This window comes from Pyrgilauda ruficollis, unplaced genomic scaffold (assembly GCF_017590135.1).
Source record: "Pyrgilauda ruficollis isolate IOZ18807 unplaced genomic scaffold, ASM1759013v1 scaffold23, whole genome shotgun sequence".
In the NCBI taxonomy this organism is placed as follows: Eukaryota; Metazoa; Chordata; class Aves; order Passeriformes; family Passeridae; genus Pyrgilauda; species Pyrgilauda ruficollis.
The window spans coordinates 491010-515477 of record NW_024522539.1 but is presented as its reverse complement, the minus strand read 5'-3'; the positions used below and the strand labels follow the sequence as shown (position 1 = coordinate 515477).

The window sequence follows — 24468 nt, the reverse complement described above, 5'->3', positions numbered from 1 at the left end:
CACCTTCCACTACCCCAGGGTGTTCCAAGCCTTCACTTGGACATTCCAGGGAGCTTCTCTGGGAATTCCATCCCAGCCCCTCAGAGTTTCTCTGGGAATTCCACCCCAGCCTCTCCCCACGGTCCCAGGGAGGAATTCTTTCCCAAATCCCATCTAACCCCACTTCCTGGCCATTTAAACCCATCCCCCTGTCCTGTCAGTCCCTTTCCAAGTCTCCCCTTCGAGGCTGCAGCAGTATTTGTACAAAAGACACTGAAAACACAAAAAAACCCAAATCTCGAGAGGAAACGTCAGAGGCCTTTTTGAATTTGGGTTTTGGTTCAGGCAGAGGCTGTTTTCTGTCCTGGCACGGCTCCTGAGGAGAGCTGGAGTAGGGAAAGCTCCCGTGGCAGCTCTCAGGGATGTCCTTCCTCGTTTTCTCCCAAATAAATGTATGAATGTTTTAATTTGACCAATATACAGCTGGATGTTAGGAAGTATTTATTTCCTGGGAGAGTGGTTAAGTATTGAAACAGCTTCCCCAGGGAAGTGTGGAATCACCATCCCTGGAAGGGCTCAAAAATCCAATTTTGGTTTCATTGACAAGGTGCTGTTCAGTCGGGAGTTGAACCTGGTGAACTTCAAGGTCTTTTCCTACCTTAATAACTCAGTGATTCTATGAATATGGAAGTTCAAACCCCACTTTTCATATCACTGTTTAGTAAAAATAAATCTCTTATCAACATGAGCAGAGGAAAAATGATTGAATTTCAGAACCTTTGGTCCAAACTTTGTCACAGTTTTCCTGCTGCACACAATTCCAGTTCTTCCTGTTTGCCCATTTCCCTGCTGGATTCCCTAAACTGGAGCTGCTGCAAAAAAGATGGGAAAGGGAAAACTTGGGAAATCCAAGGAATTTTGGTAGCTGCTGGTTGGCTTCTCTGGATAATTGAGCTTTAAATGAAGGTGGCATTAGTTAAATAGGCAGCAGTTTTTAATTAGTGAAGTGCTGGAGTTCACACCAAAGGTTCCCAAAAACCTTCCAGAACTTTTCTAATAAAGCCAAAGTTGACAATTTCCAGGCTAAAGCAAATAATCCCTGGGAGAAGAACCAACCCAGCAGAAAAACCCATGGAAAAGCAGGAAATAACAACTGGAATTCCCTCATTTCTCTGCAGTGCATGAGCTTGGCTAATTCAGCTTTTGTTAATTAGAGTTTGTAATTGTGATCTTGCCATTTATAGCTAAAAATAGGTGTCAAATTCTATGGAAGAGCAAATGTGAGAGCAGATTTTCATTGTTAATTGTATACATTGTGTCTGTTTCCTGCAGACATTGTGCTAGTGAGGAGGAAACGTATGCATTTCAAAATCTGAGTTATTTATAAAACTTAATTCTTTCTCAAAGATCCCAAACAGCAGCTTCATGTCCCCGTTCCTGCTCGTGCACAACAGCAAGCAATGGGATAAATGAAGGATTTTGGAGCAGTGTGATGCAGGAAAGATAAAAAATGGAATTTTGGGAGGTTCCTACTGTAATATTTACACTCAGTGTCTTTGCTATTGTTGGTTCCAACCCACCACACGCTGCTTGGAACAAAATCTCAGTTCTCACCCTGAAATATTCACTCAGCTGTCACTCAGGGATGAGTCAAGAATGCATTATAGTAAACCAAAAAATGGGAAATTTATTCAGTGTTTAGTGCACAAATAATTGTGTTGATTTATTCAGAATATTTATATTATATAACATTTATTCAGAACTTACAAATTTATTCAGATATTTATTCAGAATGTACAAAATTATGAAGAATAATGAGATTGAAGTGCAACTTCCAAGCAGCTTTTCATTCAGTGTGTGCTGGTGAGTGTGTGCAATCATTCTCTGGGGAGATGATGCTTTCTTTCAATTTATTCTTTAAAAAACCTTTTTCATTGCTGCAGTGGCCCTGTGAAAGGCTGTGTTTTAGCTCAAACCACTATTTTAGGGATTTTTAACATTAGTTTCCAGCAGGAGCATTTTACTCTTGAGCACTGTTTGGTTCTGGAGCGCTGTGGCACAGGCTAGAAAGGCTTTAAAATCAGATTTTATGGCTGCAGATCTCACGAGTTCTTGGCTTATTCTGGATATATTTGGTGCCTTGAAGTCCAGAAAGGCTCAGAGTGAAATGTGAGATGTCCCACGTGTTGTGTGCTGCCCCTCCGTGAACTTTGACAGGCCGAGCCTGATCTGGTGCGTGGAGGGAAATAAAAAAAGTGATTGATGAGAAATCCTCAGATGTATTTTTATTTCATGTCAGAGCACATCTGACATGAAATTACAGCGATAAAAAGCCTTGATTTGCCTCAGCTCTGCTGTTATCTCCAGCCCTATTTTAATGTACACTTTATAGGCACATAAAGTTTGTTCATTGTATTTTTATTTACAGGAGGCTTCCAATGGCAACTTCCTCAAAAGCTCTTCGGAGCCAGATGTGTCTGATGCTGCTGAAGTTTTAAAAAACGTGTGTTCTGACTTGATTTAATGATTTCCTGATTGTCCTGGCTGCTTTTTGATGCTCTCTGCTCTCTTGCAGCCTCAGATAACAGCCAGAGGTTTCGGGAAACCTGCTTTGCCTTCGCGCTGACGCCGCAGCAAGTGCAGCAGATCAGCAGCTCCATGTGAGTGGGCTCCAGCAGCCCTGAAATCCCAAGAATCCACCCCAAATCCACCCAGCTTTCCACAGCCCTGCTTGGGAACGGCAGGGGAGAACTCCTCTGGGGAGTTTGTTAGTGTTGTTGTGTGGGGAGGAGAGGATTCAGCCCCTCCACTGAGGTTGGGGTGGGTTTCTCTGCTGTTAAGCTCCCTGCAAATCCTGAATTCTGCTTCCTGCAGCTCTTCCTTGCCACCAGTTTCTCTGTTAATTCGTTATAAAGTTGTGACTTTATGGTGGCCCATCAGAATTTTTTTTCTAATACACGAAAAACCAAAAATCCCCACAAAAACCCCCACAAAAACAACCCATAAAACACATAACCCCCCCAAAAGAAAAAGCAACAAACAAAAACCAAAACAAACAACCCCCAAAAGCCAGCAAAAAATCCCAACAAACAAACAAACAAAAACCACCCAAAAAACCAACAAAAAAACCAAAAAAATAAAAAAAACCTCGAACAAAAACCCCCGCAAAAATAGAGCTCAAACACAAATTTATTTCTTTACCTCAAAAAATAAAAACTCTTCCTTTTAACCCCTCTTGAGAGGGGTGGTTTGAGCAGGAGCAGCAAAGTCTGGTGTACATTATACTTACCTGAAAGTGTGAATTTTCCATTTTTTGTGTAAAAACGAAATGTTTTCCATAAATTGGAAACTTCTAGCAAACTCCTGAGGAATCTTGTGAACAGCAGGATATTTTAATCCATTTTCTCTTGTTTCCAGGGATATTTCTGGGACCAAATGTGACTTCACAGTACAGGTCCAGCTAAGGTAGGGATTTTGTTGCCTGTTGGTTTTTAGGATTGATCAGCCAGGTCCTTCCCAGGTTGGGAATTCCTGGATGGAAAAGAGCTGGTTTTCCTCATCCTGGTTGATTTTTTTTTGTCAGTGAATCCTTCCTGTAGCTCCACCTTGGTCATTCCATGTCCTGGGGCTGGAAAATCCATAAGCAGGGAGGGTTGTTTTTCTTAGCATGGGTATTCCAAGATCTGCTTCTTTAGGCACTTTGGGAATCACCAGCCTGGTGAATTTTGGGGTTTCTAATAAAATATAAATGGATTAAATCCTCTGTCTCAGCCAGGTGGGGTGGGATGGACCAAGGATGAGGAGAGAATGAACAAACCCCTCTTGGATTGTCCATGGGCAGGTCCCTGGAAGGAGCCCAGGGCAGCTGAGAGGTTCTGCTGCTCCTTGGAATGCTCACTGTCCTGCTGGCAGCAGGAAAGGTGTGTCCTGCTGGGATCCAGCAGCAAAAACACCTCTTTGAACTGGAAAGAAATAAATTCAACAGCAGAAACTGCCTGGAAGTGCAGCTGGGACCGGGGAAATGTCATTTGTAACACCTTGGTGTTGTGTGGAGAGGGTCAGGCTGGAGAAGAGGCAGAGAAGAAATTGGGGGTGGGATGAGTCAGGCTGAGGAATTCAAGGAATCCGAGGAGGAACCTCCAGGCTGCTCGAAGCACTGTGATTTTGGGGGGTTTTCCTGCTCAGTGACATCAGTGGAGGGCTGTGTTTAGCAAGATCTGTCATGATTTCAGAGCTCATGGAAAAACAATTCTTTCTAGGAAGAGATGGTCTTTAAATCACTGTAAAAGTGAAAGATGATGGCAGCTCTTTGCTTTTAGGTTTTGTTTATCAGAAACCAGTTGTCCACAAGAAGATCACTTCCCACCCAATCTGTGTGTGAAAGTCAATGGGAAACCATGCAGCCTTCCAGTAAGTAAAATCTGCTTTTAATATTCATTTTGGGATGCATTATTAGGAATTTTCTGCCTGAAAATTTATCCCAATCTTTTTTTTTTCACATTCTGGAGAATTGGAATGAACAGAAAAGATCAAGTAATTTGTTTTAGCCAGTAGATCCAGAAGTTCAAGATGACATATATAGTAACGCTAACATGAGCAGAGAAAAGAAGGATTGAATTTTAGAAACTCTGGTCCAAAGTTTGGAGGTTTTTGTTTAGCTTTGCTGAGACAGGTGAGGTGGCAAAGTTCCCTTTGATTCTGTGGGCAGGGTTCGGATTTTGGATTTCCATCAGGAGAAGAGGCTTCTAAAATGCTCAATATTTTATTGTCTGATCCCTCTCTCTTTCAACTAAACACAGAGCCTGGTCCAGGTGTATTGGGAGGGACAGGACACAAAAGCACTGTGGGATTCTTTTTTCTGAGAGCTGAAATTTTGGTTTTCAGGGCTACCTGCCACCAACCAAAAACGGTGTTGAACCAAAGCGCCCCAGCCGACCAATCAACATTACCTCACTCGTCCGCCTGTCCACCACGGTCCCCAACACCATCGTCGTGTCCTGGACTGCAGAGATTGGCAGGGTGAGTGCCTCTGGGGTCTCTTCTGTCTGCTTTAGAGGTAATCCTGGCAGGAAAAAAAAAAAATCCTTGCTGGGGTGGCCACGGATGTTCTTGTTCAGCTGGAATTCGGCGCTGCCGGCCGGGCGGGATGTGCTCCCTCAGATCCCTCCCTCACCTTCGGGGTGGGATCTCTCCCTCCTCATCTTTGTGACTCAGGGAGGGCCAGATGAAGAGATCAAAGCATCCTCTAAGCCTTTTGTTTGTTGATTTGGCCAAACTTCAGACTTTGAAGCTCTTCCTGACTGCAGGGACTTGACAAAGCTTGGCTTGGACTTGCAAGGAGCGAGTGCCATTGAGCCCAGAGTGGCCCTTTAGAGCTGTGAGTGTGGACACAAAACACTGATTCCATTGACCTTTTTTACATTTCTCCCAGCTGTTCTCCTTATCCTTCACATTTAAAACCTCTTGGTTTTATAATTTTTTTGTGTCTGTGGGGAGAAGGTTACATCCGGTGTCAGAAAATCGCTGATGTTCCACCGGGCTAATGAAATCTGGAACATGCTGCAAAAAGTGACTTCAATAAATCAGCCATGAATTACTGAGCTGGCACCAAAGCTGCTGGGTGGGCATTCCAGAGGCACCGTGTGCTGCTGCCACTGCTCCCATCCTGTTTTCAGAAGTGCCCAGAATTGTCCTGAGGTGAAACTTTGGCCAAGAATTTGTCAGCGTGCAAAGCCCAGCGTGGAAAAATGCTTACACTCCAGTCAGGGACAATGGGCAGCTCTGAAACACCAGGGTGGGATTTCGTGGTGGATTTCTTGTGGAGCAGAAAACAATCTCCATTCAGATGATGGCATAAAGGATGGCTGAGTGATTCTGGGCCAAAAAAATCCTCTTTTATCTAATGAGAGCTGCAGGTATCAGAAAGAAGCAGTTCCAAATGGGTGAAGTGCAAGTGGGTGAGTCCCAGATGCTGCTCTGAGGGATTCACAATTCAGGATTTAGGGACAAGAAGTGCCCCAAGTTTGAGTCAGTCCCTTGGGAACTGGCTGGTTCTCAGGTTTCACAGATTAATCAGTTATAAAGAACATTTTGGGGAACTTCTGGCATAAATAAGCATTAGATCCAGAATTGTAGGACAGGGCTGGAGCAGCCTGGGACAGGGGAAGGTGTCCCTGCCCATGGCAGGGGTGGAATGGGATGGGATTTAAGGTCCCTTCAACCCAAACCATCCTGGAATTCTGTAAAAAACAATCCTTCCTAAATAGATTCTTTAAGACACACCCCTTCCTAAATTGATTCTTTAACACAGTCCTTCCTAAATAGATTCTTTAAGACACAGCCTTTCCTAATTTGACTCTTTGAGACTTTGACAGTGAAATGTGAAGAATTATTTTATATTTGGCTGTGCCTGTGTAGCACAAAATCTGAGTTCCCCTCTCCCCCTTCCCTCAAGAGTCAGTTCTGGTCCCAACTGTGCTCCCTACCTTTGCTGGAGTCCTCGCTGTGATTTTTACACAATCTGTTTCAAGAGCCTTCTGTACAAGATGCCTTGGGCAAGTTCCTGCCTTTGTAGATTCAAGCTGTCGGTAAATAATTTCACAACGTTAATTAGCATTTTTCTAACTCCTCTCCTAATTGAGGCATTAAACAAACAAGTTAAGGCAGTAGTGGTTTTTAACGATGTGAGAAGCATTCATTGTGAGAATAAAATATTTAAAATGTGGTGTTTCTGATGCTGCTCCACTTGGTGTGATTTTGTGGTGAGATATATCACTGAGATCCTGCCTTCAGATCCTAAATAAAGGACGGGGGCTGTCACAATTACATGGATTTTTTTCAAGTGGAAACGTGTGGCAGTTGCTGAGGGAAGCCTTTTCTTTTTCAATTTAAATTGTATGAATGCAGCTCCAGGTTTAGCCAATGTTCAAATCAGAAAATAATTGATGCACCCTAATGTGAGAACATGGATTTGGTCCTTTCCATTCTGGAGGCTGAGAGGTGTTGCTGCTGAGTCACATTTTTAGAAAGACATAACCTGATTTTTTTTTGAGATTATAAGAAAAATGAGAGCTTCAGAAATCCCAGGAATTTGGGCTCCGTGGCAGGAAGAGTTCATTCCATGAGGGAAGGTTCACTTGACTTGTGGGACTTGACAGAGTTGGGTTCTGCCTCTGAGCTGCTGTGGTGATGAAATTCACATTTCAGAGACAATTGAGGGCAGGAGGAGAAGAAAAAGATGGCCAGTGCTTCCAGATACTGCAGGTGATGCATCTTGGGAAGAGGCATCGCTGCTCATTTTCCTGTTTTGAAAACAAAATAGGCTTTTATTAAAAAAAAAAAAATGTAAAAAATCTGATAATATTTGACCTGACAGCTTTCCTTAAATGCACTGACACCAGTGCAGTGTTGAACATTATCCATGTAAAATTAAATATACTGACACAAGTGCAGTACTGAACATTATCCATATAAAATTAAACCACTGACACCAGTGCAGTGCTGAATATTATCAATATAAAATTAAATATACTGACACCAGTGTAGTGCTGAATATTATCCATATAAAATTCATTGTACTGACACCAGTGGAGTGCTGAATATTATCAATATAAAATTAAATATACTGACACCAGTGTAGTGCTGGACATTATTCATATAAAATTAAATATACTGACACAACTGTGATGCTGAACATTATCCATGTAAAATTCAGTGTACTGGCACAAGTGTAGTACTGAATATTATCAGTATAAAATTGAAGCAGCTCTCCTCCATGGTGCCCTGCAATCCCATAGCAAACTGTTACGTGCTGCAGACAGGGATTTTCCCGGATGTTTTGGGGTTTTCTCTGATGTTTTTGGGGTTTTTCAGAAGCAGCTCTTCTCAGCAGTGCCCTGCAATCCCGTAGCAAACTGTTACGTGCTGCAGACAGGGATTTTCCCTGATGTTTTGGGGGTTTCCCTGATGTTTTTGGGGTTTTCCCCGATGTTTTTGGTATTTTCTCAGCTGTTTTTGGGTTTTCTGTGATATTCTGTGATGTTTTCCAGAACTATTCCATGGCAGTGTACCTGGTGAAGCAGCTCTCCTCCACGGTGCTCCTGCAGCGGTTGCGGGCCAAGGGAATCCGGAACCCGGATCACTCCAGAGCACTGAGTATGCGTCCATTTCCTTTTGTAAAAGGATAAAAAAAATCACTTTTGTGAGGGGAGATTTGGAATTAGGACTGTGCTAACCAAGCTTTGGACTTCCTACAGCCCTCTGGGCTTTGGGAATGTGATAGTGGTGTTCTTTGTGTTCAGCTCCAATTCAAAGACTCAGAGCCTTTGTTTGCGCTAGGAGCCGGTCCAGGAACCCTGTTGACACTGTGAGGGGAAAAATGCAAGAGAATCTCTTTCAGCTCAGCCATCCTGGCTTTGTTTGTGCAGAATGGCACAACTGTGCTCTGCAGTCAAGTGGGCATTCAGTAAAAACCTCAGGAGAAGAAATTGGTGGAAGTTTGTGGTATAAAAACAGCGAAAACTGCTGCGGGTTTGGTTTTCAGGGAGAGGGGAAAATCCCAGCACCTGATCCATGTAAAATTACTCTTTAATTAATGCTCACATCAGGGGTTGTACCTTCTACAGAGGGGAAGAAATCAGTGCAGCAGTAAAAAATAGTGCAGAATGGCACAAGTGTGTTTTACAGTGAAGTGGGCTGAAGGCCTCACCCTGGGCCTGGCCTGGGCAGGAGCAGCTCCACCGGCATTTTCTGTCCCCAAATTTTGGGGTGAGCCCGGGGAAAGTGCCCAGCACAGAGCCCCTCCTCACCACAGAGTGAATTTGCTGCCTTTCTGTTTCCTCTGACAACAAATGAGTGGAAATCTATGGCATAAAACCAGCAAAAACTGCTGTGGGTTTGGTTTTCAGGGAGGGGAGGAAATCCCAACACCTGATAGTGGTGTTACTCTTTAATTAATGCTCACATCAGGGGTTGTACCTTCTGCAGAAGGGAAGAAATTAGTACAGCACTAAAAATGATGCAGAATGGCACGAGTTTTACAGCGTTTTACAGTGAAATGGGCACTCAGCACCTCAGGGCCGAAGCCTCCCCCTGGGCCTGGGCATTTCTGTCCCCAAATTTTGGGGTGAGCCCGGGGAAAGTGCCCAGCACAGAGCCCCTCCTCACCACAGAGTGAATTTGCTGCCTTTCTGTTTCCTCTGACAACAAATTGGAGGAAGTTTGTGGCATAAAAACAGCAAAAACTGCTGCGGGTTTGGTTTTCAGAGAGGGGAGGAAATGCCAGCACCTGATCCATTTAAAATTAGTCTATAATTAATGCTCACATCAGGTGTTGTACCTTCTCCAGAGGGGAAGAAATGAGTGCAGCGCTACATAATAATGCTGGGCATTAATTTGTCTTAATGCAGTTTGATGATTTATTCACAAAATGCATAAAAAATGCACACAAATCTATGGCTTAATGCACAATATGCACAAATATCTACAGAGTTCCTTCCAGGTAGCTGCTGCTCTGCAAGGTGAGGATGAAGGTGTAGGTCCAGTTCTTAAGCAAGAATAAAATGAGTCTGACTTGTTCATTTTACCAATGAGTGCTCATGAAACAGGCCTTGTAAATAAAAATAGAGGATGAAAAATTCCAGAAATTAAAGACTTCAGTATTTCACTGCAGTTATTTAAATCTCAGATTTTGCCAGGGTACTGCCTGTAGCTCAATTTGCTTTTCAGTTTGAAGTCACTTGATGAGGATTTTGGGGGTTTGTAGTGGTGCCTGTCCATGTGAGAGTTGTTAACAAGTTTAGCTTGGAGTTGGAAGTGAAATTAATGTGATATTAAATATTAAATAATGGTCAGATATAAAGTTGCATGCAAAGGAGTTAAGCTATCTCTGGAGAAACAAGTTTTAGGGGTCTTGAATTCAAAGTTTACCACACCTTTTCAGATTTATTTTATTTCTTTCTCATGCAATTCATGTTTGAATTTACCTAAAATAAACCTTTTCTTCTTTCAAATACCAGTTAAAGAGAAACTAACTGCTGATCCAGACAGTGAAATAGCAACAACCAGCCTAAGAGTGTCTCTTCTTTGTCCAGTAAGTTGATTTTTTATTCCCTCAAAAGTGATTCTGATGGAAATTACCTCGTGTTTACCTGGTAAAACTTCGTGGGGACAGGGTACAGCTGAAGTTATCTCTGTGCTGAAAAGCTTCTGAAATGCCCCTGGGAAAATGAATATTCCATTAGCTTGGAAATGTCACTCAAAATATATGTAAGCATGCATTTAATGTGTCACTGGATCATCTGAGAGTGCAGCTTGGGCTTGGATTGATAAAAACTCTCTGAAAAGGGAGAAAAGGGGGGAATCTGATGCTCAAAGCAGCCCAAGGAGGCTGCACCTCCTGGAATTGTGCAAATGCACCCTTGGATTTAATAATCTGAATTTAAAACCAAAGCAGTGTCCTGGAGTTGTTCATGCAAAATGTTTGGATCCAGCAGGAAGTGAGAGGAAATAATTCCAGTGAAAATACAAGTGGCAGAGATCTTGGTGTTCTCGCTGGTTTTTAACCAAGTAGATGCACTATTTTATACCTGGATTTATGTTACCAGTGATAAATTATTAATAATTTATCATTTTAACATCATGTGTGCACTTCTTTGAATCTCTGGGACTGGTTTCAGGTGCAGGGACACCTTCAGAATATTTGAATTCTCTCTTGATTGGGAGTCCCTTTACTGCAGCACAACTGTTGAAATTCTTACCAAAATTAATCACACATTAAATTAATGTCTTCAATTCCACCAGATGCACCAAGAGTTATTTAAAATAATTAATTAATGCTTCAGTGTTCCAAAATATGACATGGAAGTTACAGGTTTTTGAGCTTATCAATTCTGAGGTTTTAACTCTACAGATCAGGATTTAGTTTGGTAGATGAAATCCCTGTACCTTTCCACAGATTCATTTTATCTTCCTTAGAAATTCCTTAACTTCCTCAGTTAGAATCAATGCTGGTTTGGAGAAAGGAATAAAACTGAAGATCATGACAATATCACATTTAAAGATCTGCAAGAATATAATGTATCTAATACATATATATAAAATAGAATTATATATTTATATTTCATTATAAATTTTATTATATTTTTATTCATATTTGTTTCTAAATATCTCTATATATATATATATTTATGATATAAATATAAAGTAACCACACAGTTAATTGTGCTTTTTATGAAGCAAAGCTTACACCTCTAAAAGTTGATCTCTTTAGAGTCTAAGAACATATTTAATAACTTGAAAAATAAAATAAGCTCCAATTTTGGAGGAATAAACTCCAGTTTTTCAGAGGGGATTCTCTGAGCTTGGACTTCAGAGCACACTCAAATTCATGTTCATTTCCCCCTGAAAACACAAAGAAATAAATCCCCAAGCCCTGCAGTTGGACCAAATATTTAACTGAAGAAAAATTCCAAATCCAGGGCTCTGCTGGAGGTTCTGCAGCTTTGTTTACAAATCCTGAACTCCTGTTTTTAGCAGGGAAAGAGAAATGTTTTGTGTGCTCGTAAAAGAAATTAATGCAGTGTTTTTTGGCTGCCAACAGGCAGGAATCAGTCCCAGTGATGGGAATGCAGCTTTTCCACACTTGGGATGCATCCCTGCTTTGGTTTGTTGGTTTTTTTCTTTTTTCTTTTTTTTTTTTTTTTTTGTGGCAGAGCTGATCCAGAAGGTTCAGTGCCAAAAATGGGGGAAAAGCATCAACCTGTGAACTCTTGAGTGTGGTTAAATCCCATCTCAGGCAGAGGTTTTCTACCAGAACCCTGGGAAAAAAAAAATCTTCCTGGCTTTTAAATCTGTTTGGTTTTTTGTTTATTTTTTTTTTTCCCCCTCAGGGACATCCCAGGCAGAGGTTTTCTACCAAAACCTTGGGAAAAATCTTCCTGGTTTTTTAATCTGCTTTTTTCCTCTCAGGAGATGGGGTTTTATTGTCCTTCCTGCTTCCTGTCTTTGACTTTCCTTATTTTCCTTTTGAAGCATCCAGGTTTTCCTTCTGATGCTCCTGAGCTGGGGGAGTGCCCAAAAATGAAACGAGCCACTGCCCCTGGGAGATGAGAATTCCTGACACACACAGAGCAGGGGGGGAGCTGATTTTGGGATGGGAGTAATGTGATTTTTGGAATGGGAGGAATGTGATTTTGGGATGGGAATAATGTGATTTTATGGGATGGGAAGAACGTGATTTTTGGAATGGGAGGAATGTGATTTTGGGATGGGAATAATGTGCTTGGTCATGGGTTTGAGGGGAGGAGATGCCAAACATTTGGCACCAGAGCATCTCCTGTGGGAATTCTGTGTCCCCAGGGAATTCTGTGTCCCCTCCCATCACTGGGGACTGGGTGACAGTGACTGAGAGCCAGAGAGAAATAAGGAAAATAAACGAGGTTTCAGTTCAGAGGGAATAAAAACAAGCCCTCACCATCAGGCTGGAGGAAGTGGTGGCCTGTGAGAGGAGCCTTTGTTTGTGGTGTGGGGTTGGGTTTGGGATATTCTGGTGCCATCCTGTGGCATCCTCCTTGTACTGCTCAGCATCAGCTGGATTGAGCCAGGCTCCCAGAAATTCCACTCCCAGCCCTGGGAGCAGCCAGAGTTGCTCAGGTGCAGCCTTGGGGATGTTTTAGCCAACTCCTCAGTGTGAACACTTCTCCTCCTGATGCCTCAGGTTTAGGTTTTATATTTTTCAGGTTCTGAGCTGCTTTAGTGGGTGGGTCTGGGCTTCACATTGGGGATGGTGAGCTCTGCACAGAGCAGGGAGACAAAACAATTCCTGCTCCAGCTGGGCACCAAGGACAAATGATCCAAATCTCAGCCCAAGAGCACAAACAGCGTGGAATGAAGAGAGGAAAACAAGGATGGGACTGCAGGGGCTGCAGCTGGAATTGGGCAATGAACTGCAATGTGCACATGGAGCAGAGCTGATCCCAGTGACAGAGCCCGTGACCATCGTGCATTTTGGGACCATTTGGGTTCATCTTGTGCTGCTCAAGGTGGATCCATGGAGGAGATCCTTGAATAAATCCCTGTTTTATTCTGTAACTCTGCCCAGCCTCTGCTCCTGCTCAGCCTTCCCAAGGCATCACTCCATAAATGACTGTTCTGTTGGGTTTTCATGTGGTGAAAATCCCGTTCACACCTTGCTGCTCTCACCTTTGGTGTGGTCGGTCCAGGCCCCTCCTGAGCTGCAGCAGTGCTTGAAACAAGAGAAGTGATTCAAATAAACAAAAATACATATTATAGCAGAGCCATCTAACACAAAGTACTCAATAAACAACAAAGTTCAAAGAGTTTCTTTTTTGTTGTACCAAGAGGAGGAAATGTAGGAAATAGTAAAGGTAAGATCTCCAGAAAGCTGTAAAAACAAGCCTTAGAAACAGAAAAAGCAGAGAAAAAAGAACTAACTACAGCTGCAAAATTTGAAAGTAGAAAAGTTACAATAGTATAGCAAGCAAGAACATTTGGGGTTTTTTGAGCAATTGCTGGAGTTTTGTGAGGAGATTTTTTTTACTTCAGATTAAAGTGGAATTCCTTTTGCTATCTGCTTTCCTTTCACTGTAATGATACTTTCATGATAATGAAGGATAATTCTGGTTTTGGTCTATGTAATACATGGAATAATATATAATAATTCTATTTTTGGTCCATCCAGGACACTGCTATTTACAGGTACTCGGTGTATATATGGAGGATGTATTCTTCAGGTTCCTGGACCAAATACAACTCAAAACATGATTTTTATTCTCTTTTATGCCATTTCAGACATACAGGAAGGAGGGAACAGTGCATGTGACAAAACTCAGACTCCTGAGAGTCCTTTCTGGAATAAAACTCAACTCATGTCTCTTTTCAGGCAGGAAAGCCCAGGTGGTTAATTTAACACCAAGGTAATAAAATCCTGTTTTTTTTCTCTTGCAGCTTGGCAAGATGCGCCTGACCATCCCCTGCAGGGCCCTGACCTGCTCCCACCTGCAGTGCTTTGATGCCACTCTCTACATCCAAATGAATGAGAAAAAACCCACCTGGGTGTGCCCCGTGTGTGACAAGAAGGCTCCTTACGAGCATCTCATCATCGATGGGTGAGTACAGCTGAAATCAGAGCCCAGGTGGGATGTTCCTGCCTCAGACTAAGAGGATTTCCCTCCTGTTTGGAGCTCCCCGTGTTGAATTTTTCTGCTGCTGGTCAGGAATTCCTGAGCAGCTCCTTCTCAAGAATTCTGCTCCTTCAAACTCAACTTGATAACAATGAGAGCAGTTCTCAGTGAATTCCTGAGCTTTCCTAGGTGCCAACAGCACACGTTGTATTTCCTTTTAATGGAGCAGCTGTACAAATCTGGCAGGGCTGATAACAGACAGAGCAGATCAATGCTGCCACCCCTCTGAGTGCCTGCACAATTCCTGTACAATTTCACACTCGGGGAGTTGCTATCTATAGAAAGTGACACACAGATTGATTCCCTGGCTCTGCCTGCTTGCAAAACACCAAAAAAATAAATAAATCTCACCTCGGGCTGGGCCAAGTGTGGATTTCTGGGTTTGCATTTTAATTTCTTTAAGAGAGAAATTTTTCTTTTTTTTTATATAGAGAGAATAAGTAGAGGTTTCTGAGAATACTCTCAATATAAAACAAAGCCCAAAAATTGATGAAACACACACACAAAAACCCCAAAAGCAAAGCTGAAAAGCCCCAAGAAACACCAAAATGCTGAAAAACCACCTCATCAACGATGAGTCTTTTAAGGAAGGTGTGTTTTATTTTGCCAGGGAAGGGTGAGGTAACTCAGGGTCCCTTTAGAGCCTTGCAAGAGACACTCAGGCTGTTCTGGACCCCTGCAGCCCCAGATTTCCAGGGGAAAATGTGCCTTGGATCAAAGAGCTGGGGGGCTCCTCCTTGAGGTTTCTGCCTAAACCAGCAAAGCCAAAAACCAGGAATAATGCAAACCCCACGTTTCCCTTATTTCCCCTGGTGCTGCCAGGTGCAGATGTTGGGTCTGATCTAACTGGAGCATCCCAAAGGGAAAGTTTTTTGTGGAAAACGCTCCAATCTGGGAAAGAGGGAGCTAATTAAAGCCAAGCTCTAATTAAAGTCAAGCTCTTCCCTGCAGAACCACATGAATGGCCCTGGTCAGAAGCTGGAATTCCCACTGGCAGTGATGTGCTGCCAGGATCCTAAAATTTTAGGAGATGCCTGTGGGAGAAGAGGCTGCAAATTGAGGTTCCCATGCTCAGCATTCTGTAGAAAGTTTCACAAGGCCTTGAATTCTCAGATTTAAGAGAGGTTTCCTCAGTTAAGTTTTGTCAGGACTTTTTTATCAACTCTGGTTCATAGAATTCCTTTGTTTTGGGAAATGGAGAGTTCTGTGTCACAAGCTCTGCAGGATTCCACTCTCAGTGCTTTTAAATAAAAATCTTCATTTTTGCAGATTTTTATTTTAGGTAATATTTGAATTTTGTTAGTGATTCCTTTTTATCAAGGAGGCAGCTGAGAGAAGAGCAGAACAGTAAAATCTTCACCACAAATTCAGATTTACACTGACTAATAAAGGAAAAAAAAGGCACTTTTTTAGGACTGATATGAAATATTTTTATGGACAGGTTGTTCATGGAGATCCTGAAGTTCTGTACAGATTGTGATGAAATCCAGTTCAAGGAGGATGGGTCCTGGGCTCCCATGAGGTCCAAGAAGGAAGTGCAGGAGGTGACAGCATCCTACAACGGAGTGGATGGTGAGCCATGGCTGGGCTGGGAAGGGCACTCTGGGATCCCCTGTGTTCCTTCACCTCCCAAAACGCTCATTTGTAAACATATTTTTATAGCTTTGATCATTTCTGTTCAGTTAATTGGGTCACACCTGTCTGGGGCTGATGGTGTTTAAAGTTACCACCATTCTGTGATTATTTTGTTTTTAAATGTTGAGCTTTTTAACGAGCTGTGGTTGTAGCTGATTGTCCATTCTGTGCAGGATGCATCAGCTCCTCCATGGAGCACCAGGTGTCCTCTCACCAACAATCCAACAAAAACAAGAAGGTGGAAGTGATCGACCTGACCATCGACAGCTCCTCAGACGAGGAGGAGGAGGAGCCCTCGGCCAAGAGGAGCTGTCCCTCCATATCCCCAGCATCACCCATGAACAGCAAGGGGTGAGCACTGCAGGGCCACTCAGGGAGTCCAGAGTGAAGCAGCTCTGGAAACTGCTGGGGTTGGGTTGGAGCCTCCTTTGGTAGCTCTGGGTTTGCTCCCAGCACGAGGCCCGAGGTTGGAATCACAGCTTTGAGTGAAATGAAATATTTCAGTTGTGTTTGTGATTTGGTACAAAGGGAAATCACAGCTTTGAGTGTGAAACATAATGAAATATTTCAGTTGTGTTTGTGAATTGATACAAAGGGAAATCACAGCTTTGAGTGTGGAGCACCATGAAATATTTCAGTTGTGTTTGTGACATGGTGCAGAGGGAAATCAAACTTCAAGTGTGGAACATCATGAAATATTTCAGTTGTGTTTGTGACATGGTGCAAAGGGAAATCAAACTTCAAGTGTGGAACACAATGAAATATTTCAGTTGTGTTTGTGATTTGGTACAAAGGGAAATCAAACTTCAAGTGTGGAACATCATGAAATATTTCAGTTGTGTTTGTGAATTGGTACAAAGGGAATCAAAGATTTAAATGTGGAACACAGTGAAATAATTCAGTTGCTTGTGAAATGGTGCAAAGGGGAATCACAGCTTTGAGTGTGCAACACAAATATTTCTGTTGTGTTTTTGAAGTGGTGCACAGGGAATCAAAGATTTAAGTGTGGAACACAGTGAAATATTTCAGTTGTGTTTGTGAAATGGTGCAAAGGGAATCACAGCTTTGAGTGTGGAACACAATAAAATGTTTTGGTTGTGTTTGTGAAATTGTGCAAAGGGAAATTACAGCTTTGAGTGTGGAGCACCATGAAATATTTCAGTTGTGTTTGTGAAATGGTGCAAGGAGAATCACAGTTTTAAGTGTGCAACATAATAAAATAATTCAATTGTTTGTGAATTTGTGCAAATGGAATCACAGCTTTGAGTGTGGAACACAAAATATTTCAGCTGTATTTGAAAAAAATGAATGTAAAATGATGCAAAAGGCACAAAAGTGTGGATTTTGCAGATCTGGGAATGTTTTTCTTCCACGGGGAAACGTGGAAGCAGCAGCCTGGGAGGAGCAGGGCTGTGGGAATAGGGAGTGCCACAAGCACCTGGGCACACCTGAGCAGCCAGGCTGGAAATAGCTCCTGGTTTGCATAAATATTCTGGGATGGAAGCCAGGGATCCTGTGGGAAGTGTTCCTGCTCCACAGTGGGAATGACTCAGTGATCCCTCAGACCCCTCAAGGCCTTTTCCAGCTGGAATCACCCTGCAGGGTGGCAGTGCTCTGGGGTCCTGTGGGGTTTTGGGTTCAGGATTCCTTCAGGATTGTCTTGTCCTTGTTGAAAACACCTGTAACACATTTCCAGAGATCCCAGCACCATTGCTGCTGTTTGGGACTGAACTTTACTTTCCCAAATTCCAGCTGTGCTGTTCCTGATGGGATATTGTGAGGAGAAGCTTGGGGAGTGTGTGCTGCAGCTTTGGAATGGCTGCACATCCTCCAGGAAGTTCAGAATGTGTTTTGGATTGAAATTCAATCTGAAAATAAGCAAACAAGCATCCCCTGATGGGACAGCAATAAACCAAGAGTGTATTTCATGCTTTTAACAAGCTTTTTTTTATCCCTTCCAGCATTTTAAATTTACCCCACCAAGCTTCTCCTGTGTCAAGAACCCCAAGCCTTCCTGCTGTGGACACCAGCTACATCAACACATCACTCATCCAGGACTACAGGCATCCATTCCACATGACACCCATGCCTTACGACCTGCAAGGTGAGTTCTGGCTGCACCTGCACAGCTCTGCAGGCACTCCTTTGATGATACAATAAAAATAATTAGGTTAATATCTCTGGTAGCAAAGAGAATTTGGAGTGTCGTCAGTGTTTGGCTGGTTTGATTTCAAAATAAGTGGTGGAAGAATGGACAGGGGCTGTTTTGAGAAGCTGAATTTTGGTTTTTTTGTCTCTTGACAGGTTTAGATTTCTTCCCTTTCCTGTCAGGTGACAATCAGGTAAGTCAGGGAGAACCAAATGCTGTGGCAAACACTTTTCCCAGTGGGATTTGCTGTGTGGGAAGCAGCAGCATCATTATGTGAACACAGGTGTGGGATGAGGCACAGCAAAAATAAATATTTGGGGAGTTTTAAAATGTTAAACTCAGCAGCCTCTTCATTGTGGAAGGAAGGTGCAGTTTGATCCCTTTTCCTCCAAAAAAAGGGAGCTGGGATGTCTCCCTGCCCTTTCTGCCCTCCCAAGGAGGGAAATTGCACTAAAATTGCCCTAAAAGCTGAGGGAGACTTTGATATCCTCATGGAGAGCAGAGCCTGCACTGGGAATTTGGGTCAGGAAATCTGCCTGAATATCCAGGATCTGAGAATGATTCTGATCCAAGAAATGCTGCTCTGGTTGTGGAGAAATCTTTGGGAACAAGGCTGGGACAGCCTGGATGTTCAGTCATGGTGGGAAGGAACGCTGAGAGCAGAGCTCCCCCTCGGGGAGGTTGGGTTTCAATGGGATTTTTGGCTGCTCAAGCTCCTGCCCTTTGGGGCTGCAGCAGAGAGGAGAACCTGGGACAGTCCCTGCTCCACCAAGCTGGCCCTAAAAGCATTTCCCAGGATTGTGCCAGCAGGGATCAGCACAGCCCCACTCTCAGCTGGGCTCACCCTGGCTTCTGGGGGCTGGCAGAATGGACTGGGGAGAATTTCACCCCCAAGGAATTTTTTGAACAGCTAAACAAAAAAAAAAAAAAAAAAAGCCCAAAAGTGCTGCTGCTTGCCCTTTTCCTGGTCTGGGTGCTGTGATCCCATTCCTGCTTGCCCTTTTTCCTGGTGTGGGCTCTCTGATCCCATTCTCTCCCTGCTCTTTGTAATCCCAGCATCCCCAATTCCTTTTGGCTTCAAAACTGAAGGACCACAGAGCTAAAAATCCATTTCATGTCCCTGTACCTGAGCTGCTGTGAAACCCAGAACCTGCCAAAACCTCCTCTTGACAAAACCCCCTTTATTTTCTCCTCCTCTGAGTGCAAAATCTGAAACATAACCTGTTGTTTCTACCCCCAAAATGCTGCTGCTCACCCTTTTTCCTGGCTGGGATTGTCTGATCCCATTCCTGCTTGCCCTTTCCCTGGTTTTGGCTCTCTGATCCCATTCCTGCTTGCCCTTTTCCTTTTTTTGGGCTCTCTGATCCATTCCCTCCCTGCTGCTCTGTGGGCTTTCCTTTACAAACCGTGTTTGTGACCCCAGCATCCCCAATTCCTTTCAGCTTCAAAACTGGGGAACCACAGAGCTAAAAATCCATTTCACGTCCCTGTACCTGATCTGCTGTGAAAACCCCAAACTACCAAAACCTCCTCTTGACAAAACCTCCATTTTTCCTGCTGCAAAAACCCCTGAATTTTAACCCTTTCTCTCCCGCCAGCATTACAACACCTCCCTCCTCGCCGCCGCAGCCGCCGCCGTCTCCGCCTCGGACGACCAGGAACTTTTACACTCCCGCTTTTTCCCTTACACCTCGTCCCAAATGTTCCTGGATCAGCTCAACGCAGGGGGGAGCAGCTCCCTGCCAGCCACCAACGGCAGCAGCAGTGGCAGCAACAGCAGCCTGGTCTCCTCCAACAGCCTGCGGGACAACCACGGGCACCCCGTGGCCAGCAGGAGCAGCACGGACACGGCCTCAATCTTTGGTATCATACCAGATATTATCTCCTTGGACTGATTCATTTCTATATTTTTTTTTTAAAAAAAAAAAAAAAAAAAAGTTAAGTCAAGGTGGTTTTTTTTTCCTTTTTTTAAAAAAGGGGAAAAAAAAATTTATGTGTACAGAGAACAAAAAAAAAAAAAGTCTATTTTCAGTTTTACTTTTGTATATAAACCTAAGATGGCCTCGCTGGTAAAAATAAGAAAAAAAAAAAAGACAAAAGAGAAAAAAAAATTAAGAAAAACAAGGAGCTTCAGTTGATTTTTATGGATGCTGAAGATTTTACACCTGTGCATTTGTCATGTGAGTTTCTTTTCTTTTCTTTTTTCCCCCCTATAGTTTGGACACCAATGGCATTATTTTCTCCACTGTTAAAGAAACAGGAGAGGAGCTGAACTTCTAAAGTTCAAGCTTGGGGAAGAGGGTTTTTTCTCCTCTTGGAGACATTTCCCTTGGCTGGTGGAATCTAATTCCCCCATCCCATGTTTAGTGCAGATTTTATAATTGTGGCAGCAGAGCACACCCTGCTCTTCTGCAGCCCAGAGCCTTCCAGGAATGGGGTTGGTTTTTTGGGATTTTTTTGGCATTTCTGGTTCTGTGAGCCTCTCTACCCAAATTCTCCTTTTCGATTCCATGCTTTAGTCAGGAATGTTGCAAATTCATCCAGGGAATGACACAAAACTCCCTGAGAGGTTTAGGTTGGATTTCAGGGAAAATTCCACCTCCAGAGGGTGAGGGGCACTGCCCAGGCCCCCCAGGGAATGCTGACATTCCCAAGGCTGCCAGAGCTCCAGGAATGCTGGGACAAAGCTCCCAGGGACTTGGATCCTCGTGGGTCCCTCCCAACTCAGAATATTCCACATTTTTGGGATTCAGTTACTCCTGAGGGCCTGACCCCCTCAAATCCCAGCTGAGGAATGACTTGTGGGACAGGATGTTCCATTTTTGTGGAGTGGAGCCCCAAATCAACACCAAATCCCAGCTGAGCAATGACTTGTGGGACAAGATGTTCCGTTTTTTGTGGAGTGGAGCTGAGGAATGATTTGTGGCACAAGGTGTTGCATTTTTGTGGAGCCCCAAGTCAACATCAAATCCCAGCTGAGCAACGACCCGTGGGACAAGATGTTCCATTTTTGTGGAATGGAGCCCCAGATCAACACCAAATCCCAGCTGAGGAATGACTTGTTGAGGAATTCATTGAGGAAATGAATTTGATTTGGACAAGATGTTCCATTTTTATGGAGTGGAGCCCCAGGCCCCACCTGAGGAGTGATCTGCAGCACGAGATGTCCCATTTTTTTGGAGTGGAGCCCCAAAGCAGCGCCTCGCTCGGCCTGGAGGGTTTTGCTGCTCAGAGCTTCAGTCCTGCTCAGACAACCTGAGCTGTTCCTGGCGTGTGTCAGTGTCACCTGGTGGGGCAGCTGTGTTCAGAGCCAGCCGTGTGTCAGTGTCACCTGGTGGGGCTGCTCTGTTCAGAGCCCAGCCGTGTGTCATTGTCACCTGGTGGGGCTGCTCTGTTCAGAGCCAGCCGTGTGTCATTGTCACCTGGTGGGGCTGCTCTGTTCAGAGCCAGCCGTGTGTCAGTGTCACCTGGTGGGGCTGCTCTGTTCAGAGCCAGCCGTGTGTCATTGTCACCTGGTGGGGCTGCTCTGTTCAGAGCCCCCTGCAGCTGGGGCTGCCCTGCCTGGCAGCGGATGCAGCTTTCAGTGCAGCAGCTGCAGGGGTGCTGCAGGTGAGGCTGCGCCCAGCACACCCTGCATGCTCAGCCCTGGGTATCCCCTGAACCCCAAACCCACCAGGAAACCCAGATTGTTCCTCCCCATCCTGCTCTTTTAGTGGCTTCCAAAATTCACTTTTCCCTTGGAGTTCTTTGGATTCCCCGGATTTAATTCCTGGTTTCTTTTCTCATTGTTTTTAAGTTGTGCATGACATAGGAAATTTTTTTTTTTTTTGGGTCATTTGGGCTGATCCGTTCTTCTTAAGGAGTGGAATGTGTAAATAGCTGGAATGCAGATTTTTTTCAGGAGATTCTTTAAAGTCAGAGAAAGGGGGAGGGAAGGAAGTGATTCTCTTGTGTCCCAAAGTCCATGTCAGAGAGAGTAAATATTTCCTCTGGTGTGAAAAATATTTTTATAACTGGTTGAAAGTGCAGGTATTGAGTTTATCAGGAAAAAGAGAGTTAAGGAATACTAAAATTAGCAGATTCTTGTCTGAATTTTTTCATGTCCAAAAAAACTGTTGATTGCAAATAGTTGCTTCAAGCATTGACAAGGGCCACCTTTTGCCTATGAAGTCGTCTCAAAAAAAAAAAAAAACAAATATAAATCTTGCATTGATTTAAAAAAAGGAAAAAAAACAGGAAAAAATTAAAAAAAAAACTGAGAAAAAAAGCAAAAAAAAAAATCTTTAATCCAAGTAGCATTAGGTATTGCTGTCTGATCAGTTGTATGGTTATTTGAAAGGTTCACATGATGTGGCATCAAAAATTGTTTTTAGTGTTTTTACAGCATCCCTCTGCCACTAAATAGTTGACTTGAATTTTGGAAAAAGGAAACTGTTGGTGTTTATATGTATATGTGTGTGTATATATGTATTTATAGATCCGTGTGTGTGAGTTCCAGGTGAGTTCAATAGTTTTTTCCCATGCATGTGTATTTCATACATATCTGGCTGATATATTCTATTTCACCATACACCGATTTTATAATTTATTAAATGTCAGTTAAAAAAAAGAAAAAAAAAAGAAATAAAAGGATAGAAAATGGGAAAGACTTATTTTTGAAACGGTCTGATTTTGAAGTGATTCAACCTCTGCTAGGAATGTCTCTTACCCAGTTTAGGAGAAGATTTTTCGTGGATAAGCTGGAGGATTTTTCTGGAATTGGGGGTGTGAGTGCCGTGGTTTGCCTGGAGCCTGCGTGTCCCAGCTCCTGGAGCATCCAGCAGGAATTGGGGACTGCTCACAGCTCCTTTCCCACCTTGCATGGAGCCTGAGAAGGGTGAGCCAAGAGCAGCAGGATCAAAACCCCATCAATGCCCTGGAAATGGAACTTGGCAGTGCTGCTGTCCTGGATTTGGCACCTTGGGAATGGCAGCTCGGCTTGGTGTTCCCATTCCCTGTGATCCTGCTGGGAGAAAGGCTCCAGGTCCAAAACACTGACAGTGCCATGGGAAATGGGACGTGGTGGCATCCTGGGATTTGGCACTTTGGGAATGACAGCTCGGCTTGGGGCTCCCATTCCCTGTGATCCTGCTGGGAGAAAGGCTCCAGGTCCAAAACACTGACAGTGCCATGGGAAATGGGACGTGGTGGCGATATCCTGGGATTTGGCACTTTGGGAAAGGCAGCGGCATTCCCTGTCCCTGTGATCGCACTGGGAGGAAAGCTCCCTGTTAGTCCCGTGGGAAATAGGACGTGGTGGTGATATCCTGGGATTTGGCACTTTGGGAATGACAGCTCGGCTTGGTGCTCCCATTCCCTGTGATCCCACTGTGGGGAAGGCTGCAGGTCCAGGGCTGGCGTTTGTGACCTGTGCCCTGCAGCCCTGCGGGATCCATGGCCCGGGATCATTCCCGTTCCACATCCAGCATTCCCGAGGCTGGAATTCCTCTGTGCCTGCAAGCCCAAGTGAGCCTTGCTTGGTGCAAGTCTCGCTCTGCTTCTCCCCATTCCCTGCCAGAGTCATTCCCAAAGAACTCCTAAATTCCCAAATAACTCCCAGCCTCTGGCTCCGTGGTCTCCAGCTCTCCAGTGGGGGCCTGGGCTGTGCTCCTGGGAATTGCAGGTGGGATTGTCCTCGGGGTGTGCCACGGGAGGAGCAAGGTGAGCACAGCCTGGCTGGGGGGTTCCACACATCTGGGCCGTGCCTGGGATGTGCACATCTGCCTGGGGGATGTGCTCAGGTGTCTGGGACATGCTGACATACCTGTGGGATGTGCACGGGTTTGGGATGTGACACATGTCTGGGATGTGCACACATCTGGGATGTGTTCACGTGTTTGGGATGTGCACAGATGTGTGGGGGTGCACACGGGTCTGATCCTCACACACCTGGGATGTACATGTGTACATGTGTGATGTGCACACACACCTGGGATGTGCACACACACCTGGGATGTGCACACACACCTGTGGGATGTGCACACACACCTGGGATGTGCACACACACCTGTGGGATGTGCACACACACCTGGAATGTGCACACACACCTGTGGGATGTGCACACACACCTGGGATGTGCACACACACCTGTGGGATGTGCACACACACCTGGGATGTGCACACACACCTGTGGGATGTGCACACACACCTGGAATGTGCACACACACCTGTGGGATGTGCACACACCTGTGTGATGTGCACACACACCTGTGGGATGTGCACACACACCTGGAATGTGCACACACACCTGTGGCACATGCACACACACCTGTGGGATGTGCACACACATCTGGAATGTGCACACACACCTGGGATGTGCAGCCACCTGTGGCACATGCACACACGTGTGTGGGACGTGCACAGGAGTGCCTGGGGTGTGCACAAACCTGTGGGACGGGCACATGTGTGGGAGGGACATTGACACATGTGGTGGGACATCCACACGTGTTTGGGGTGTGCACACAC

General features: G+C 44.3%; 1 protein-coding gene across 5 annotated transcripts in view; it reads left to right on the top strand.

Moving 5' to 3' along the window:
* The window catches only part of PIAS1 (protein inhibitor of activated STAT 1), a 50934-nt gene extending 31059 nt beyond the window's left edge, over positions 1 to 19875 (top strand). For all 5 annotated transcript variants that reach the window (XM_041468839.1, XM_041468834.1, XM_041468836.1 and 2 more), the window contains exons 3-14: positions 2555 to 2639; positions 3397 to 3444; positions 4299 to 4389; positions 4864 to 4998; positions 8028 to 8133; positions 9996 to 10069; positions 13945 to 14105; positions 15622 to 15752; positions 15989 to 16166; positions 17777 to 17919; positions 18120 to 18157; positions 19563 to 19875. In XM_041468839.1, coding sequence (XP_041324773.1) covers positions 2555 to 2639; positions 3397 to 3444; positions 4299 to 4389; positions 4864 to 4998; positions 8028 to 8133; positions 9996 to 10069; positions 13945 to 14105; positions 15622 to 15752; positions 15989 to 16166; positions 17777 to 17919; positions 18120 to 18157; positions 19563 to 19859 — 1487 coding nt within the window. In that variant the 3' untranslated portion in view covers positions 19860 to 19875. The remainder of the gene's footprint in view (positions 1 to 2554; positions 2640 to 3396; positions 3445 to 4298; positions 4390 to 4863; positions 4999 to 8027; positions 8134 to 9995; positions 10070 to 13944; positions 14106 to 15621; positions 15753 to 15988; positions 16167 to 17776; positions 17920 to 18119; positions 18158 to 19562) is intronic.
* Positions 19876 to 24468: the final 4593 nt, after the last annotated feature.